This window comes from Rana temporaria, chromosome 7 (genome assembly GCF_905171775.1).
Source record: "Rana temporaria chromosome 7, aRanTem1.1, whole genome shotgun sequence".
NCBI classification, from domain to species: domain Eukaryota; kingdom Metazoa; phylum Chordata; class Amphibia; order Anura; family Ranidae; genus Rana; species Rana temporaria.
Genome location: NC_053495.1, coordinates 203541136 through 203560898, shown reverse-complemented (window position 1 = coordinate 203560898; position 19763 = coordinate 203541136). Strand labels below are relative to the sequence as shown.

At 46.4% G+C, this 19763-nt stretch overlaps 1 protein-coding gene across 1 annotated transcript in view; it reads left to right on the top strand.

The window, feature by feature from the left end:
- The window catches only part of PRKAA2 (protein kinase AMP-activated catalytic subunit alpha 2), a 47622-nt gene extending 27859 nt beyond the window's left edge, over positions 1-19763 (top strand). Inside the window, exons 5-9 of the mRNA XM_040360855.1 lie at positions 70-157; positions 4676-4900; positions 11629-12127; positions 12739-12865; positions 18911-19763. Of these exons, the coding sequence (XP_040216789.1) occupies positions 70-157; positions 4676-4900; positions 11629-12127; positions 12739-12865; positions 18911-19140 (1169 nt within the window). The 3' untranslated portion in view covers positions 19141-19763. The remainder of the gene's footprint in view (positions 1-69; positions 158-4675; positions 4901-11628; positions 12128-12738; positions 12866-18910) is intronic.

The following is a 19763-nucleotide window of genomic DNA, read 5'->3' as shown; positions in this document are numbered from 1 at the left end:
ATCCGCCCCGCACCCCCATAGCGACGCCACTGGATGTCATAGTTATTTTGACTTTTGTTTTTTATTTAGGTCTTTCTAATATGATGTCAGACGGAGAGTTTCTGCGGACCAGCTGCGGATCCCCAAATTATGCCGCTCCAGAAGTCATATCAGGAAGGTGAGAAATACAGGAGACAAGAACTATATACAGTAAATAAAGAGAGTTCAAACATGGAGGCAGCTATAGACATGGGGGTAGATTCACAAAGGAGATACGCCGTCGTATCTCTGAGTCTGGCCGGTCGTATCTATGCGCCTGATTCATAGAATCAGTTACGCATAGATTTCTATTAGATCCGACCGGCGTAAGTCTCTTACGTCGTCGGATCTTAACTGCATATTTACGCTGGCCTCTAGGGGCGTGTACGCTGATTTACGCCTAGAAATATGTAAATCAGCGAGATACGCGAATTCACGAACGTACGCCCGGCCGACGCAGTACAGTTACGCCGTTTACGTTAGGCTTTTCCCAGCGTAAAGTTACCCCTGCTATATGAGGCGTATATGCGGCATACCAATGTTAAGTATGGCCGTCGTTCCCGCGACGAAATTTGAAAAATTTACGTCGTTTGCGTAAGTCGTCTGTGAATGGGGCTGGACATCATTTACGTTCACATCGAAACCAATACGTCCTTGCGGCGTTCTTTGGAGCAATGCACACTGGGAAATTCCGCGGACGGCGCATTCGCCGTTCGTGAAAAACGTCAATCACGTCGGGTCATGGTTAATTTGCATAACACACGCCCACCTTTTCACAATTTAAATTAGGCGGGCTTACGCCGGCCTATTTACGCTACGCCGCCGCAACTTTCTTTTGAGAATTCGGCGATTGCCTGTAAAAGTTGCGGAGGCGTAACGTAAATAGGATACGTTACGCCCACACAAACATACGCCATTCTACGTGAATCTACCCCATGATGTCCTGTTGTTGGTAAGCCGCTCTTACTATTTAATAGGGTGCTGGAAACATGGCTGAGCCCTTCTTTGTTTATTGGAAAATGACAAACGCAGGAAATGACATCATAACCATGTAGTTTCACAAAAAAAAGAACACGGTGGCCCGGATTCAGCTACATTTGCGCATTTATTACGGAGGCGCAGGGCAACGATTTTGCCCTGCGCCCCCGCAATTTTTTTGCGCTGCCCTCGATTCACGGAGCAGAAGCTCCGCAAAATGCCCGGCGCAAGCTCGCGCAATTTAAATGATCCCGTAGGGGGCGGGAATCATTTAAATTAGGCGCGTTCCCGCGCCGATCTTAGAGCGCATGCTCCGTCGGGAAACTTTCCGATGTGCATTGCGGCAAATGACGTCGCAAGGACGTCATTTGCTTCAAAGTGAACGTGAATGGCGTCCAGCGCCATTCACGAATCACTTACGCAAAGTACGTAAAATTCAAATTTCGCGACGCGGGAACGACGGGTATACGTAACATTGGCTGCCCCTGCTAATAGCAGGGGCAGCCTTACGCAAAAACCGCCGTACGGAAACAACGTAAATTGCGTACGCAGGGCTCGCGCAACATTGTGAATCGGTGTTAGTATGCAATTTGCGGGAACGCCACCTAGTGGCCATCGCAAGAAAGCAGCCTAAGATATGCGGGCATAAGAGCCTTATGCCGCGCAGATCTTAGGCTGCAGTCGGCGTAACGAGGTACCTGAATCAGGAGCACTCGTTACGCCGGGGCAAGTAAGCAATTGTGCTGTGTAACCTATGGTTACACAGGCGCAATTGCTTCTTGAATCCACCCCAGTATTGTTATTCAAGCATTAAACATATGCTACCACCTAGTGGTGGAAGTACTAATTGCAGAAATCCCTATGAGAATGGCTGTTGCATCTACAGTGCCTTGAGAAAGTATTCATACCCCTTAAGACTTTCCACATTTTATCAGGTTACAACCAAAAACATAAATGTATTTTATTGGGATTTTATGTGATAGACCAACACGAAGTGTCACATAATTGTGAAGTGGAAGAAAAATGATAAATGGTTTTCAAATGTTTACAAATAAATATCTGAAAAGTGTGGGGGGTACTTTTGTATTCAGCCCCCTTTACTCTGATACCCCTAACTAAAATCTAGGGGAACCAATTGCCTTCAGAAGTCACCTATGTAAATAGAGCCCACCTGTGCTTAATTATAAATACAGCTGTTCTGTGAAGCCCTCCGAGGTTTGTTAGAGAATCTTAGTGAACAAACAATATCATGAAGGCCTAGGAACACACCAGACAGGTCAGGGATAAAGTTGTGGAGAAATATAAAGCAGGGTTAGGTTATAAAAAAAATCTCCCAAGCTTTGATCATCTCACGGAGCTTCTGTTCAATCCATCATCGGAAAATGGAAAGAGTATGGCACAACTGCAAACCTACCAAGACATGGCCGTCCACCTAAACTGACCGGGCCGGGCAAGGAGAGCATTCATCAGAGAAGCAGCCAAGAGGTCCATGGTAACTCTGGAGGAGCTGCAGAGATCCACAGCTCAGGGGGGAGAATCTGTCCACAGGACAACTATTAGTGGTCTCTCCACAAATCTGCCCTTTATGGAAGAGTGACAAGAAGAAAGACATTGGTGAGAGAAAGACATAAGAAGTCCTGTGTGCAGTTTGTGAGAAGCCATGTGGGGGAGGGGACACAGCAAACATGTGGAAGAAGGTGCTCTGGTCACATGACACCAACATTGAACTTTTTGGCCTAAAAAACCAAACACTATGGGCCAGATCCAGAGAAGAATTACGCCGGCGTATCTATTTATACGCCGCGTAATTTCAAAGTTCCCGCGTCGTATCTTTGTTTTGTATCTACAAAACAAGATGCGACTGCATCTGGGCTCGATCCAACAGGCGTACATCTTAGTACGCCGTCGGATCTTAGGTGCATTTTTCCGGCGCCCGCTAGGTGGCGTTTCCGTTGATTTCCCCGTCGAGAATGCAAATTAGCTAGATACGGCGATCCACGAACGTACGTCCGGCCGGCGAATTTTTTTACGTCGTTTGCGTTCGGCTTTTTCCGGCGTATAGTTACCCCTGCTATATGAAGGCGTACTCAATGTTAAGTATGGCCGTCGTTCCCGCGTCAAATTTTGATTTTTTTACGTCGTTTGCGTAAGTCGTTCGCGAATAGGGCTTTGCGTAGAATGACGTCACCGTCGTAAGCATTGGTTTGTTCCGGTTTAATTTCGAGCATGCGCACTGGGATACCCCCACGGACGGCGCATGCGCCGTTAAAAAAAAACATTATTTACGTCGGGTCACAACGTATTTACATAAAACACGCCCCCATCACAGAGATTTGAATTGCGCGCCCTTACGCCGCCAAAGATACACTACGCCGCCGTAACTTACGGCGCGCATTCTTTGAGGATTCGGAAAAAAAAGTAAGTTACGGCGGCGTAGTGTATCTTAGATACGCTACGCCCGACAGAAAATATGCGCCAGGGTACGTGGATCTGGGGAAAACTAACACTGCTCATCACCCTGAACACACCATGGTGGTGACAGCATCATGTGGTGGGGATGTTTTTCTGCAGCAGGGACAGGGAAGCTGATCAGAGTTGATGGGAAGATGGATGGAGCCAAATACAGGACAATCTTAGAAGAAAACCTGTTAAGAGTCTGCAAAAGACTTGAGACTGGGGGGGGGGGGGGGGGTTCACCTTCCAGCAGGACAACGACCCTAAACATACAGCCAGAGCTACAATGGAATGGTTTACATCAAAGCCTATTCATGTGTTAGAATGGCCCAGTCACAGTCCAGACCTAAATCCCATTGAGAATCTGTGGTAAGACTTGAAAATTGCTGATCACAGACGCTCTCCATCCAATCTGACAGAACTTGAGATATTTTACAAAGAAGAAGAATGGGCAGAAATGTTCCTCTCTAGATGTACAAAGCTGGTAGAGACATCCCCAAAAAGACTTGCAGCTGTAATTGTGGAGAAAGGCGGTTTTACAAAGTATTGACTCCGGGGGGCGCCATACAAATGTACCCCCCACACTTTTCACAGATTTATTTGTAAAAAAAATTGAAAACCATTTCTCATTTTCCTTCCACTTCTCAATTATGTGTCACTTTGTGTTGGTCCATCACATAAAATCCCAATAAAATACATTGGTGTTTTTGGTTGTAACATGAGAAAATGTGGAAAATTTCAAGGGGTATGAACTTTTTCAAGGCACTGTATATCGGTATAAACGTCATGCTAACACCTGTAAGGGCCCTTTCACACTGGTGCGTTTTTGCCGCATTTTTGCTGCGTTTTCGCGGTAAAAATAGAGCTATTAAAACGCTCCCCATGCCCCTCTCCATTGAAATGAATTAAAAACGCGGTAAAATCGCGGTGTTTTACCACGATTTTAACGCTCCGTTTTTACCGCGTTTTTTTACAGCGTTTTTTTACAGCGGTTTTTAATTCATTTCAATGGAGGTGGCATGGGGAGCGTTTTATGAGCGCTATTTTTACCGTGAAAACCAGTGTGAAAGGGCCCTTAAGGTAATCTTGGAGGTGCTGACCTTCTAAGCAGAAGGCTTTTTTTATATTATGGGTGTGGTCTCCAACTTTAGTCAGTTTCGCAGTACAGATAAACTCCACGCATTTTGTGGGAAGCGTCCACTAACTGTGTCTGATCTGTCTGTAGATTGTATGCTGGCCCCGAGGTGGATATCTGGAGCTGCGGGGTGATCCTGTACGCCCTCCTCTGCGGGACGCTGCCGTTCGACGACGAACACGTCCCCACCCTATTCAAAAAAATCAGAGGAGGAGTTTTCTACATGCCCGAGTACCTGAACCGGTCGGTCGCTACTTTATTAATGCACATGCTGCAGGTTGATCCGCTGAAACGCGCCACTATCAAAGACATGAGGTACGGCATGAAAAAAAAAATCAAGGGTTTGTACACAAAAAAACAAAAAGTTGTGGGTAAAAAACGTCTTTTATGTACAGAACTGAACTCTCTTCCACCATTGCAAACAGGCTGTCAGGGATATGCAGTAATGTTTGTCTGTCAGCTTACCTCCTCCATGTGCTCACCTTAGAGGCCAGTCACCTGGCTGCTTAACCACTTAACCCCCGGGCCATATTGCTGGTCAAAGACCAGAGCACTTTTTGCGATTCGGCACTGCGTCGCTTTAACTAACAATTGCGCGGTTGTGCGACGTGGCTCCCAAACAAAATTGGCGTCCTTTTTTCCCCACAAATAGAGATTTCTTTTGGTGGTATTTTATCACCTCTTCGGTTTTTAGTTTTTGCACTATAAACAAAAATAGAGCGACAATTTTGAAAAAAAAAAAAAATAAATTACTTTTTGCTATAATAAATATCCCCCAAAAAATATATAAAAAAACATTTTTTTTCCCCTCAGTTTAGGCCGATACGTATTCTTCTACATATTTTTCGTAAAAAAAAATCGCAATAAGCGTTTGGTTTGCGCAAAAGTTATAGGGCTAGATTCAGTAAGGAGATACGACGGCGTATCTCCAGATATCTCTGATTTGCGGCGTTGTATCTATGCGCCTGATTCTTAGAATCAGTTACGCATAGATTTGACTAAGATCCGACTGGCGTAAGTCTCTTACGCCATCGTATCTTAGTTGCAATTTTACGCTGGCCGCTATGTGGCGCTTCCGTCGATTTACGCAAGGAATATGCTAATTAGGTAGATACACAAAGGTACGTACGCCCGGCGCTATTTCGTTACGCCGTTTACGTTAGGCTTTTTCGGCGTAAGGTTGCTCCTGCTATTATGAGGCGTACGCAATGTTAAGTATGGACGTCGTTCCCGTGTCGAATTTTTAAATTTTTACGTTGTTTGCGTAAGGTGTTCGCCAATAGGGCTGGACATAATTTACGTTCACGTCGAAACCAATGCGTCCTTGCGGCGTACTTTGGAGCAATGCACACTGGCATATGTACACGGACGGCGCATGCGCCGTTCGTAAAAAAACGTCAATCACGTCGGGTCACCACCGATTTACATAAAACACCCCCCCCTCATCCTCATTTGAATTAGGCGCGCTTACGCCGGCCCCATTTGTGCTACGCCGCCGTAACTTAGGAGGCAAGTGCTTTGTGAATACAGCACTTGCCTCACTTACTTGCGGCGTCGTAGCGTAAATATGCTACGCCGCCGTAACAATGCGCAAATCTACCTGAATCTAGCCCATAGCATTTACAAAATGGGGGGTATTTTTATGGCATTTTTATTAATATTTTTTTTTACTAGTAATGGCGGCGATCAGCGATTTTTTTCCGGTACTGCGACATTATGGCGAACACTTCGGACACTTTTGACACATTTTTGGGGCCATTGGCATTTTTATAGTGATCAGTGCTATAAAAATGCATTGGATTACTATAAAAATGCCACGGGCGGTGAAAGGGTTAACACTAGGGAGCGAGGAAGGGGTTAAGTATGTTCCCTGGGTGTGTTCTAACTGTAGGGGGGGTGGACTGACATGGGGAAATGACTGATCTTCTGTTGATACATTGTATGAACAGAAGATCAGCATTTCTCCCCCTGACAGGACCGGGAGCGGTGTGTTTACACACACAGCTCCCGGTCCTCGCTCTGTAACGAGCGATCGCGTGTGCCCAGCGGCGATCACGCCCACCGGGAGTCACGCGAGAGCCGACGTATAGCTACGGGCTCTCGCGCAGGGGAGCCGACCTGCCGCCGTAAAACGACGGCGGCTGGTCGGCAACCAGTTAAGTAATCTCTCCTTTAGCATGGCTCCACCCCAGGCCCTATCAGGGAACTCTATATTAACCTGTGCATGGCAAGCAAGCCATGCTGATCAACAGTGTTTGTTAAGCTATTGTGTGTTTGGTTTCCTGTTTCCTGCTTGCTGTGTGCTCTACGTTTTGTCTCTGTTACCGATCTTGGCGTGTCCCCGACCATCCCCGCCTGCTTGTGACCCTGACCTTTGGCGCGTTCTCGATTATCCCTGCCTGCTTGTGACCCTTGACCTTTGGCTTGTTCTCCGTTTATCCTTGTCTGCTAGTTGCCCCGACCTTTAGCTTATCCTCCTATAGCCTACCGTGAGCGTGAGCTGGGAGACCCTGGGGTCTGCGACCTGGAGTCAGCTGCAGCGTAGTCCATCCTCACCACTAGAGGCTCTGGTGAACACCTGCTGGCTTTTAGACTCCGCGCCCTGGGGAATCTTATGTTCTAGCTCCCTGTGGGATCCGTGTTGGCGCCCCAGTAGACCTTCCCTCCTGCACCACCCAGGGTTCCATCAGCAGCAGTCAGCCGTAGGGTTGGGTCCACTATCATAGCGGTGCACTCCTGACCCCAACGGTGTGCATCTGTCTAGCCATGATTAAGCACTAATTGATAGTGTGAAACGCGTAGGCTGCCATCCCTATTTTTTGCTGTGTTTTGTAGTGCATTTTCTATTTGTTTTACAATAAAGACAACCTTCAAGTTTTTTTTTTGAGTGCGGCTGTCCATTCAAAAGTTTCTACCATTTGCCTCGTGCATTACCGGCACCCTTGATCTCCTGAGAAGACATTGGCCCGGATTCTCAGAGGACTTACGACGGCGTAGCGCCATGTACGCCGTCGTAAGTCCTAATCCGAGCTGTCGTATCTATGCGCCTGATTCTTAGAATCAGTTACGCATAGATTTCTATTCTCTCCAACCGGCGTAAGTGTCTTACGCCGTCGGAGCTTAAGTGCATTTTTACGCTGGCCGCTAGGGGCGTGTAAGCTGATTTACACATCAAAATATGTAAATCAGCTAGATACGCGAATTCCCGAACTTACGCCCGGCCGACGCAGTAAAGTTACGCCGTTTACGTTAGGCTTTTCCCGGCGTATAGTTACCCCTGCTATATGGTGGCATAAGTGCGGCGTAACAATGTTAAGTATGGTCGTCGTTCCCGCGTCGAAATTTGAAAAAGTTACGTCGTTTGCGTAAGTCGTCCGTGAATGGGGCTGGACGTCATTTACGTTCACGTCGAAACCAACGACGTCCTTGCGGCGTACTTTGGAGCAATGCACACTGGGAAATTCCACGGACGGCGCATGCGCCGTTCTGGAAAAACGTCAATCACGTCGGGTCACAGAAGATTTACATAAAACACTCCCCCCTGATCCAAATTTGAATTAGGCGGGCTTACGCCGGCCGATTTACGATACGCCGCCGCAACTTACGGAGCAAGTGCTTTGAGAATACAGCACTTGCCCGTCTAAGTTGCGGAGGCGCAACTTAAATCAGATACGTTACGCCCACACAAAGTTACGCGAGCGTACGAGAATCTGGCCCATTGATTGCTTAGCATACCCACCTGGAGCGGTAACTCCCTTCTCCCCGGTGTGCATCTGTCGCCTGGCCTCAGGTGACCTGACATAGGCTGAATATTTAAAAACACAGGCATTGTTTACACGTGTGATGGCTGTGATTGGTTCACAGCAATCACAAGGTACAGAGCCACCCTGATAGGCTCTGTACATTGTGACTGTTATCTGAATCGTCCAGTGACTGCCCGATCACAGCCATTCATGGTTGTACAGGACGCCCCTATGGGGTTTTTCTTCGGCTCCAATAATAAACAGCACTCTTCTCCGCTTTTCTACGGCAGTACTGAGGGGGTTAAATGTTTTCCGGCAAATATTTTGAACAATCCCGAAAGTTAAATACAACCTCACTTCTAAAATTACTTTTTCTTTTTTTTGAGAGAGAATTCGTTTGGAGTAGCGCGCCTGACCCTCCGGTGACCCCGACACTCCGGGGTTGAGGTTACCCTTTTGAAGGGGAGATGTGAAGGGTTTAATTCCATGTTGTGTTATGACAAGTACAATGTAACCATAGCAGAGTGTATTATAGCATGAAAAGAGGATTATGGGTAATTTCCCACATCCTGGCTCTAAGACCCAATACATTAAAGGACTCATTTCTTCTTTTATGACAACCAGTCAGCTGTGAACATTTCAATCTCCCTCCCCCCCCCCCCCCCCCCCAGGAAGGGATTTCAGAAAGTATTCGAAGACCAATTTTCTGCCAAGCCGTAATTTTTCTTTTCTTTTCTCTTTCGCATCGCAGCATCCCGCCGCTTGTTTTGATTGTAGAAAATGTAATTGGTTTTCGGATGACGGGGAGAAATGTGTTGCAGGTTCAGTTGGGCGGAAATGTCCCCCATCCTAAACTTTGCATCCCGGATGGCGGTGATGCCAATTATAAGATAGGTGACGCCATCTTGGATTATTAGAAAGCAGTTGTAGGAATTATAGAAGTTGAGCAGGAGATCAGTCGTCCAGAGGACAGGGGTCAGCAGTGTATTGTATAGGGGTCAGAGGTGCAGGGCATGGGGGTCAGCAGGGTACTGTACAGGGGTCAGCAGTGCAGGGGACAGGACTCAGTAGGGCATTGTACAGGGGTCATCAGTGCAGGGAACAGGGGTCAGCAGGGTACTGTACAGGGGTCAACAGTGCAGGGGACAGGAGTCAGTAGGGTATTGTACAGGGGTCATCAGTGCAGGGCACAGGGGTCAGCAGGGTACTGTACAGGGGTCAGCAGGTTACTTTACAGGGGTCAGCAGGGTACTGTACAGGGGTCAGCAGGGTACTGTACAGGGGTCAGCATTGCAGGGAACAGGGGTCAGCAGGGTACTGTACAGGGGTCAGCAGTGTATTATGCAGGGCACGGGGGTCAGCAGGGTATTGTACAGGGGTCAGAGGTGCAGGGAACAGGGGTCAGCGGGGTACTGTACAGGGGTCAGTAGGGTACTGTACAGGGGTCAACAGTGCAGGGGACAGGAGTCAGTAGGGTATTGTACAGGGGTCATCAGTGCAGGGCACAGGGGTCAGCAGGGTACTGTACAGGGGTCAGCAGTGCAGGGGACAGGAGTCAGTAGGGTATTGTACAGGGGTCAGCAGGGTATTGTACAGGGGTCATCAGTGTGGGGAACAGGGGTCAGCAGGGTACTGTACAGGGGTCAGTAGTGCAGGGGACAGGGGTCAGTAGGGTATTGTACAGGGGTCAGCAGGGTATTGTACAGGGGTCAGCAGGATAATGTACCGGGGTCAGCAGGATAATGTACCAGGGTCAGAAAGGTATTGAACAGGGGTCAGAAGTGCAGGGGACAGGGATCAGCAAAGGTACTGTACAGGGGTCAACAGTGCAGGGGACAGGGGTCAGCAGAGTATTGTACAAGGGTCAGCAGGGTAATGTACAGGGGTCAGCAGGCTAGTGTACAGGGGTCAGCAATGCAGGGGTCAGCAGGGTAGAGGATGGGAGGTCAGCCGGGGAGTGTACAGAAGTGAGTAGGGCAGTGTACAGGGGGTTTGTAGGAAAGAGGACACGGCTCAGCAAGGCAGTGGATGGGCTCAGCAGGGCAGAGGACAGGGGTCAGTAGGTTGGGCTCAGCAGGGCGGACAACAGGGGTTAGCAGGGCAGAGGAAAGGGGTCAGTGGGGCGGAGGACAGGTATCAGCAGGGTGGACAATAGGGGTTAGCAAGCAAGAGGACAGGGGGTTAGCAGGGAAGAGGACAGGGAGTTAGCAGAGCAGAGGACAGGGGGTCTGCAATGCAGGGGACAGGGGGTCTGCAATGCAGGGGACAGGGGGTCTGCAATGCAGGGGACAGGGGTCTGCAATGCAGGGGACAGGGGTCAGCAGGGCAGTGTACAGGGGTTACTGCTGGCAGGGCACTCAGCAGATCTACTCTTCCCTACACAGCTCAGTTGTGATTCTCTTGAAACAACCTTGACCTGCACAGTGTGTAGCTGGTTACTGCAGCTGTGCTGCCGTTCACATCTGGGGATTTCACAGGTCAGAACTGCATCATAGCAGCCAGCTACACACTGTGCAGATTGAGGTTGTATCAAGGGAATCTGAGGAGCTCAGTGGACTGGTCACAGCACCTATGTGTGTCTCTGTGTGTGTGTGTGTGTGTGTGTGTGTGTGTGTGTCCAGGGCGCAATTGTTATCTTAGGGGGAACAACTGGAATCTTGGGGCACACAGCCCATCCCAGCACCCCCCTAGGTCTGGCCATGATCTGTGCTTGATTAGCTGCAGTGGAGGGCAGGGAGACACTAAAGTCTCCATAAAGATAACCTGTCACCTGCCCAGTGCTATTACATAGAAGGCGTGTTAGGCATTTTAAGGCTTTCCATGTTTTCTATCAATTTACTCAACATCTTCTATATTTTATCAAACATTGGGTATTATATTGTGCGTGTTTGCTCTTAAATTTATTTTGGTGTATTTTTTTTTCTGAAAATATGCGTTTGATAAGCAGTTGTGGAAATAAAAAAATTGCAACCATCACCATTTTATTCTTCGCAGTCTCTGCTTTTCAGGAAAAAAAGTATACAGTAATGTTTGGGGGTTTAAAGTATTTTATTTATTTATTTTTTAGCAAAAGGCACATTTTTTTTTTTTTTAAATATGTGCAACAATTGTAAAAAAATCCCCCCCGGATGACCAGTGATGGTTCAGGTGTCTTCAAAGAGTCAGAGAATCTTTACAAAGGAGCAGAATGGATTTTGGAAAGTGCAGGAGTTGATCCTGCAGTTTTTAAATATCTAAAAAAAATATATATATATATTTTTTTAAATCTCAATTTTGAAAATTTTTCTTTTGTGTCGGCAGAGAACACGAATGGTTCAAGCAAGACCTGCCCAGCTACTTGTTCCCGGAAGACCCCAATTACGACGCCAACGTCATCGATGACGAGGCGGTGAAGGAGGTGTGTGAGAAGTTTGAATGTACGGAGTCGGAGGTGATGAACAGCCTGTACAGCGGTGATCCTCAGGACCAGCTCGCCGTGGCCTACCATCTGGTCATAGACAACCGGAGGATAATGAACCAAGCCAGTGAGTTCTACCTTGCCTCCAGCCCACCAACCGGCTCCTTCATGGACGACATGCATATCCCCCCCGGTGTCAAACCGCATCCAGAGCGGATGCCACCCCTGGTGGCGGACAGCCCCAAGGCCCGGTGCTCTCTGGATGCCCTGAACACTACTAAACCCAAACCCCTAGCTGTGAAAAAAGCTAAGTGGCACCTGGGAATCCGCAGCCAGAGCAGACCTCATGATATCATGGCGGAGGTCTACCGGGCGATGAAGCAGCTGGACTTCGAATGGAAGGTGAGCCTTTTTCAGGAATCCAAATCCAAAAATTGGTCCAAATCATTTGGTGGAGGGGGGGTTATGGTGTGGTGGAGGGGGGGGGGGGGGTTATGGTGTGGGGTTGTTTTTCAGGGGTTGGGCTTGGCCCCTTAGTTCCAGTGAAGGGAACTCTTAAGGTGTCAGCACACCAAGACATTTTAGACAATGCTCCCAACTTTGCGGGAACAGTTTGGGGACGGCCCGGACCCTAACCTGATAGAACACCATCAGGGTGAATTAGAGTGGAGACTGCGAGCCAGGCATTCTTGTCCACATCAGTGCCTACCGCCGTCATTGTAACACACAGCAAGGCCAGTTTGGGTGGAACTAAGTCAGATGACCTATCAGTATGTTTTTGTATAGTGGGAGGAAACAGGATCACCTTTCATTATCCCACTGGAATCCGAGAGGACCGTATGATACAACCCCCATGCAGATATCCAGTTGACGGTGATGAGGCTCTTGAGAAAGGACAAGCTTAGGCATGATCTCCAACACACAGACTTGTGTCTGGCTGAGCTTCAAAGCCTCTCCTGACGTCAGAGGTTGTTTTTCGTTCCTCTAACTTTCCTCATTTCTTTTCTTCTCAGGTGGCGAACCCTTATCACCTGCGAGTACGGAGGAAGAACCCTGTGACGGGGAATTATGTGAAGATGAGCCTCCAGCTCTACCAGGTGGACAATCGCAGTTATCTTCTGGACTTCAAAAGCATCGATGGTACGTGAGGAAAGGCACTTCACTCGTAGGTGTCCAACAAAGGCTTGAAACACACTGGATGAGTCCCCGGTTACTTAAATGAGTTATGGCTAGGGAGGAGCTTCGTATTCGAGTCAAACTCATGTTCGACTCGAACATCGTATGTTCGATCGTTCGTCGAATTACGAACGTTTTGGGCCGTTCGCGCCAAATTCGAGTTGCGTTTCACAGCCCATAATTCACTGCGGCATCACAGTTCATTGCTGGCTCATGATTGGCCAAGCATGCACTATGACCCGCATGCTTGGCCAAACACAGCTTGCAAAAAACGGAGAGCCATAATTGGCCAAAGCCCGGGTGGCTTTGGCCAGTTATGGCTCAGGGGGTTTAGTACACGCCCCACACTATAAAAGGCCGCCTGCAGGTCGGCCTTGTGTAGTGTGTTGCTGTGGTTAAAAGAGAGAAGACAGAGAGAGAGAGAGAGTGTCATTTTTAGTAGGTAGATAGAGCAGGCAGGCAGGCTAGTCAGTTAAAGTTAATGGGAAGATTCACGTAGAATGGCGTTTCTTTGTGCGGGCGTAACGTATCATATTTACGTTACGCCTCCGCAACTTTTACAGGCAAGTGCCGTATTCTGAAAAGAAAGTTGCGGCGTAGCGTAAATAGGCCGGCGTAAGCCCGCCTAATTCAAATTGTGAAGAGGTGGGCGTGTGTTATGTAAATCAACCCTGACCCGACGTGATTGACGTTTTTCACAAACGGCGCATGCGCCGTCCGTGGAATTTCCCAGTGTGCATTGCTCCAAAGTATGCCGCAAAGACGTGATTGGTTTCGACGTGAACGTAAATGACGTCCAGCCCCATTCACGGATGACTTACGCAAACGACGTAAATTTTTCAAATTTCGACGCGGGAACGACGGCCATACTTAACATTGGTGCGCCGCATATACGCCTCATATAGCAGGGGTAACTTTATGCCGGGAAAAGCCTAACGTAAACGGCGTAACTGTACTGCATCGGCCGGGCGTACGTTCGTGAATTTGTGTATCTAGCTGATTTACATATTCTAGGCGTAAATCAATGTACACGCCCCTAGCGGCCAGCGTAAATATGCAGTTAAGATCCGACGGCGTAAGAGACTTAAGCCGGTCGGATCTAACAGAAATCTATGCGTAACTGATTCTATCAATCAGGCGCATAGATACGACCGGCCTGACTCAGAGATACCACGGCGTATCTGGAGATATGCCGTCGTATCTCCTTTGTGAATCTACCCCACAGTGTGTAGAGGATATATATGCATCCAAGGTGTTGTATATATATTTATACACTGTATCGTTTAGCTAGATCCGCTCTTCCTAATTTACTGGTGGGCAGGTGATTGTGCTAGCTGCAGTATTCTCACGTGGTGTATTGTCTGTGTCCTCTGCAGTGTGCACCATAAAGCTACGTGGTGTGTACTGCCTGTGTCCTCTGCAGTTTGCACCTAAAGCTACGTGGTGTGTACTGTCTGTGTCTGTGTTATTTTTCCTCAATGATTTTCATCCATATTGCAGGGACCAGACATTACATAAAAGCCGCAAGCAGTTTTAAATGACTTTTTTCTTATAGTAATCTCATTTTGTGCAGGGACAGTTCTAAACATGTGCCACCTCACAGGCATACTATAGACACCCAGCAGGTACAATATTTAAAGGAATTTTTCATAATTTTTTTTCTCACTTTAAGCATCATTAAAATCGCTGCTCCAGAAAAAACGACCGTTTTTAAAACTTTTTTTTCCATTGATACACCATGTTCCCTGGGGCAAGACCCGGGTTCTCAAAGACGTTTTTACGACAATAACTTGCATATTAGGCTTTAAAATGAGCACTTTTGAATTCGAACGTTCGAGTCCCATAGACGTCAATGGGGTTCTAAATGTTCGCGCGAAAGGTTGGTCCGTTCGAAGGTTCTGGTGCGACCCGAACGGGGGGGGGGGGGGGTGTTCGGCTCATCCCTAGTTATGGCACACGGATAAAAAGAAGGAATGTGGACTGGAAAAAAACACAGCAGTTTATATCAAACAAAAGCTGTACCGAATGTAGTGCAAAAGTGGACATAACGGGCCAGATTCATGTAGAATTACGGCGGCATAACGTATCCCATTAACATTACACCGCCGCACGTTTTCAGCGTAAGTGCTTGATTCACAAAGCACTTACCTGTAAACTGTCCGGCGCAAGCCCGTCTAATTCAAATGGGGCGTTTACCATTTAAATTAGGCGCGTTCCCGCGCCGAACGTACTGCGCATGCTCCGTTTTGAAATTTCCCGCCGTGCTTTGCGCGAAATGACGTCGCCCCGACGCAATGTTTTGAATGGCGACGTGCGTAACGTACTTTCGTATTCCCGGATGACTTACGCAAAAAAAATTGAAATTCGACGCGGGAATGACGGCCATACTTTAACATGGGCTGTCTAATTTTACACCACCTAAATAGCAATCGCAACTTTACGACGGGAAAAGCCGACTAGCGACGATGTAGGAGAATGCGACGAACGCGCGTACCTTCGTGGATCGCCGTAAACAGCTAATTAGCGGAAAACGACACAAACTCCACCCAGCGGGCGCCGAAGTATTGCATCCATGATCCGAAGGCGTACGAAGCCGTACGCCTGTTGGATCTTAGCCAAATGCCGTCGTATTTTTGTTTGAGAATTCAAAATAAAGATACGACGCGGCAAATTTGAAAGTACGCCGGAGTATCAGCAGATACTCCGGTGTACTTTTTCTGTGAATCTGGCCCAACGTTTTTATTAAATTACATAGGTCATTCAAATTTCACAAGTTGGTAGAGTAACTCTTCCTCTAACCACTTCGCATCCGCGCTATAACCGAATGACGGCTACAGCACGGACTTACTTTGCCGGAAGACTGTCAATAGACGTCCTCCCGTGCTCGAGCAGCCTGCGCGCCCCCTGCAGGGTGCACGAGGCTCGCTCTGTGATCAGCGAGTCTATGAGAGTAGGTTGGTAGGTTTGCAGTTGTGCCATACTCTTTCCATTTTCGGATGATGGATTGAACAGAAGCTCCGTGAGATGTTCAAAGCTTGGGAGATTTTTTTATAACCTAACCCTGCTTTATACTTCTCCACAACTCTATCCCTGACCTGTCTGGTGTGTTCCTTGGCCTTCATGATGCAGTTTGTTTACTAAGGTTCTCTAACAAACCTCTGAGGGCTTCACAGAACAGCTGTATGTATAGTGAGATTAAATTAAGCACAGGTGGACTCTATTTACTAATTAAGTGACTTCTGAAGGAAATTAGTTCCACTAGATTTTATTTAGGGGTATCAGAGTAAAGGGGGCTGAATACAAATGTACCCCCCCCCCCCCCCCGCGCACTGTTCACATATTTATTTGGTAAAAAAAAGTTTGAAAGCCATTTATCATTTTCCTTCCACTTCACAATTATGTGCCACTTTGTGTTGTTCTATCACATACAATCCCAATAAAATACATTTGTGTCTTTTTGTTGCAACTATTAAATTACATCTTGAACTATTGATTTCTGCAAAAAAAGGAGGTGATCAAAAATTAAAAAACATAAAAATAAGCCAATTGCACCACCTGGTGGCTGAATAATTAACCACTTCCGGACTGCCGCACGACTATATACGTCGGCACTTTGAAGTGGGATATCTCTGTTATGGCAGCAGCTAGTTTCCATAACCCAGATATCCATCTCTTCAGCCAGCGGTCCGGTTTACGATAATGGTGGTCTTTGCGGCGGATTCACCACAAGATCACCATTATCAGCGGTGAGAGAGGGCCCCCCCCCCCTACCACTCCCCCGCGCCCTCCGCCGCTTACCGGAGCCGTCAGAAGCGGCGTAGGCGATCGGGTCCATCACGTTGCTGGGTATGGAGACGAGTGAGGGGAAAATGGCCTCCACCCTTCTCTATACCATAGCAGGGCGTAAAACGTCACTTCCGCCCATAGCTCTTAAAGGGCAATTTTTTTTTACATTTTTTTTCAAATGACAACTTTTTTTTGTTTTTTTATTGCATTTTAGTGTAAATAGAAGATCTGAGGTCTTTTTGACCCCCAAATCTCATATTTAAGAGGACCTGTCGTGCTTTTTTTATATTACAAGGGATGTTTACATTGCTTGTAATAGGAATAAATATGATCCAAATGTATTTATTTTTACAAAAACAGTGTAAAAAAAATAAAAATAAAGTAAAATAAATAATAATAATAAAAAAAAAAAAATTTAAAATCGCCCCGTCCCGACGAGCTTGTGTGCAGAAGCGAACGCATACGTGAGCAGCGCCCGCATATGAAAACGGTGTTCAAACCACACAGGTGAGGTATCGCCGCGATCGATAGAGCGAGAGCAATAATTCTAGCCCTAGACCTCCTCTGTAACTCAAAACACCCAACCTGTAGATTTTTTTTTAAACGCCTATGGAGATTTTTAAGGGTAAAAGTTTGTCGCCATTCCACGAGGGGGCGCAATTTTGAAGCGTGACATGTTGGGTATCAATTTACTCGGCGTAACATTATCTTTCACAGTATAAAAAAATTGGGCTAATTTTACTGTTGTCTTATTTTTTAATCCAAAAAAGTGTATTTTTTCCCAAAAAAGTGCACTTGTAAGACCGCTGCGCAAATACGGTGTGACAGAAAGTATTGCAACGACCGCCATTTTATTCTCTATGGTGTTAGAAAAAAATATATATAATGTTTGGGGGTCCTAAGTAATTTTCTAGCAAAAAAAAAATGTTTTTAACTTGTAAACAAATCTGAAAAAGAGGCTTGGCCCTTAAGTGGTTAAAGTAAAAAAAATAATATTCAATATTTTATATTTTCCTGACTTAAAGCTACATATTTAACCACTTAAGGACCGCCTCCTTCACATATACGTCGGCAGAATGGCAGGGCTGGGCACAAGCATGTACAAGTACGTCCTCTTTAATTACCCAGCTGTGGCAGTGTCCATAGCTCCGTGGCCGCGGACCCGATCACCGCTGGAGTCCCGTGATCAGTCCCCGGAGCTGAAGAACGAGGAGAGGTGTGTGTAAACACAGCTTCCCCGTTCTTCACTGTAGCGCCGTCATCGATCGTGTGTTCCCTGATATAGGGAACCACAATCAATGACGTCACACCTACAGCCACACCCCCCTACAGTTAGAAACACACATGAGGTCACACTACACCTCTTCAGCGCCCCCTTGTGCTTAACTCCAAAACTGCAATTGTCATTTTCACAATAAACAATGCATTTTTTGCTGTGAAAATGACAATGATCCCAAAAATGTGTCAAAATTGTCCAAAGTGTTCGCCATAATGTCGCAGTCACGAAAAAAAATCGCTGATCGCCGTCATTGGTAGTAAAAAAAAAAAAAAATTAATAAAAATGCAATAAAACTATCCCCTATTTTGTAAACGCTATAAATTTTGCGCAAACCAATCGATAAACGCTTATTGCGATTTTTTTTAACCAAAAATAGGTAGAAGAATACGTATCGGCCTAAACTGAGGAAAAAAAATACTTTTTTTTATATATTTTTGGGGGATATTTAATATAGCAAAAAGTAAAAAATATAGATTTTTTTTCAAAATTGTCGCTCTATTTTTGTTTATAGCGCAAAAAATAAAAACCGCAGAGGTGATCAAATACCACCAAAAGAAAGCTCTATTTGTGGGAAAAAAAGAACGCCAATTTTGTTTGGGAGCCACGTCGCACGACCGCGCAATTGTCAGTTAAAGCGACGCAGTGCCGAATCGCAAAAACTGGCCGGGTCCTTTAGCTGCCTAAACGGGCGGGGCTTAAGCGGTTAAATTGTAAACAAATCTGAAAAAGAGGCTCGGCCCTTAAGTGGTTAAAGTAAAAAAAAAAATATTCAATATTTTATATTTTCCTGACTTACATATTTAAAAAAAAAAGAAATCTCCCTCTGTAATATTTCATCAGGATAAAAGTCAGAGGTGATTAGTAACAAAGTATTAAAGAAAATATATTCGCAGCTCGTAAAGGTTTCGGTCAGACTGAGATTTATTTATTTTTTTTCTTGACAGATGAATTGATGGATCACAAGTCCGGCTCCTCCTCTCTCCATCGCTCCTGCTCGGGGGCGGGTCTGCACCGGCCAAGGCTGAGCATCGACTCCACCGCCTCCGACTCCCAGAGCGGATCTCTCTACGGCTCCATTTCTGGCTCCTTCTCATTGGCCAGCCCGAGGATCGGTAGCCACACCATGGATTTCTTTGAAATGTGTGCCAGCCTCATTACGGCATTGGCGCGCTAACAAGCCACGTGATTGGTCGCTGGATGATGTACGATGCGGCGGGTCTCTTTCACCTTCGGGACATTCCAGGCAAATCCTCCAGACCTTCTTCCTATCTCCGGCTCTCCTAATGAAGTGGCTTAAAGTTCTCATCATAACTGAAGGAGAGGGCAGGAGAAATGTCTGGAATGAGTAAAAGGAAACATAATGGAGTGGAGTAAAGTGCAATAGAGTAGAATGGAATAAAGTCAATTAAAATGGAGTGCAATAGAGTAGAATAGAATATACGGAAGTGCAATAGTAAGAGTAATATGAGGGAGGAACAGAGAAAATTGAAAAAGTTTGGAGTGAATTGAATCGAGCGGAGTGGCTTACAGTAGAGTGCAGCGCAATATAGTAAAAAATAATGCGGTGCAATAGTTTACAATGGAGTAGAATATAATATAATGAAGTGCAATAGTAATGAGAGTAATATGAGGGAGGAACAGAGAAAATTAGAAAAGTTTGGAGTGAATTGAATATAGCTTACAGTAGAGTGCAGTGCAATATAATAAAAAAATAATGCAGTGCAATAGTTTACAATGGAGTAGAATATAATATAATGAAGTGCAATAGTAATGAGAGTAATATGAGGGAGGAACAGA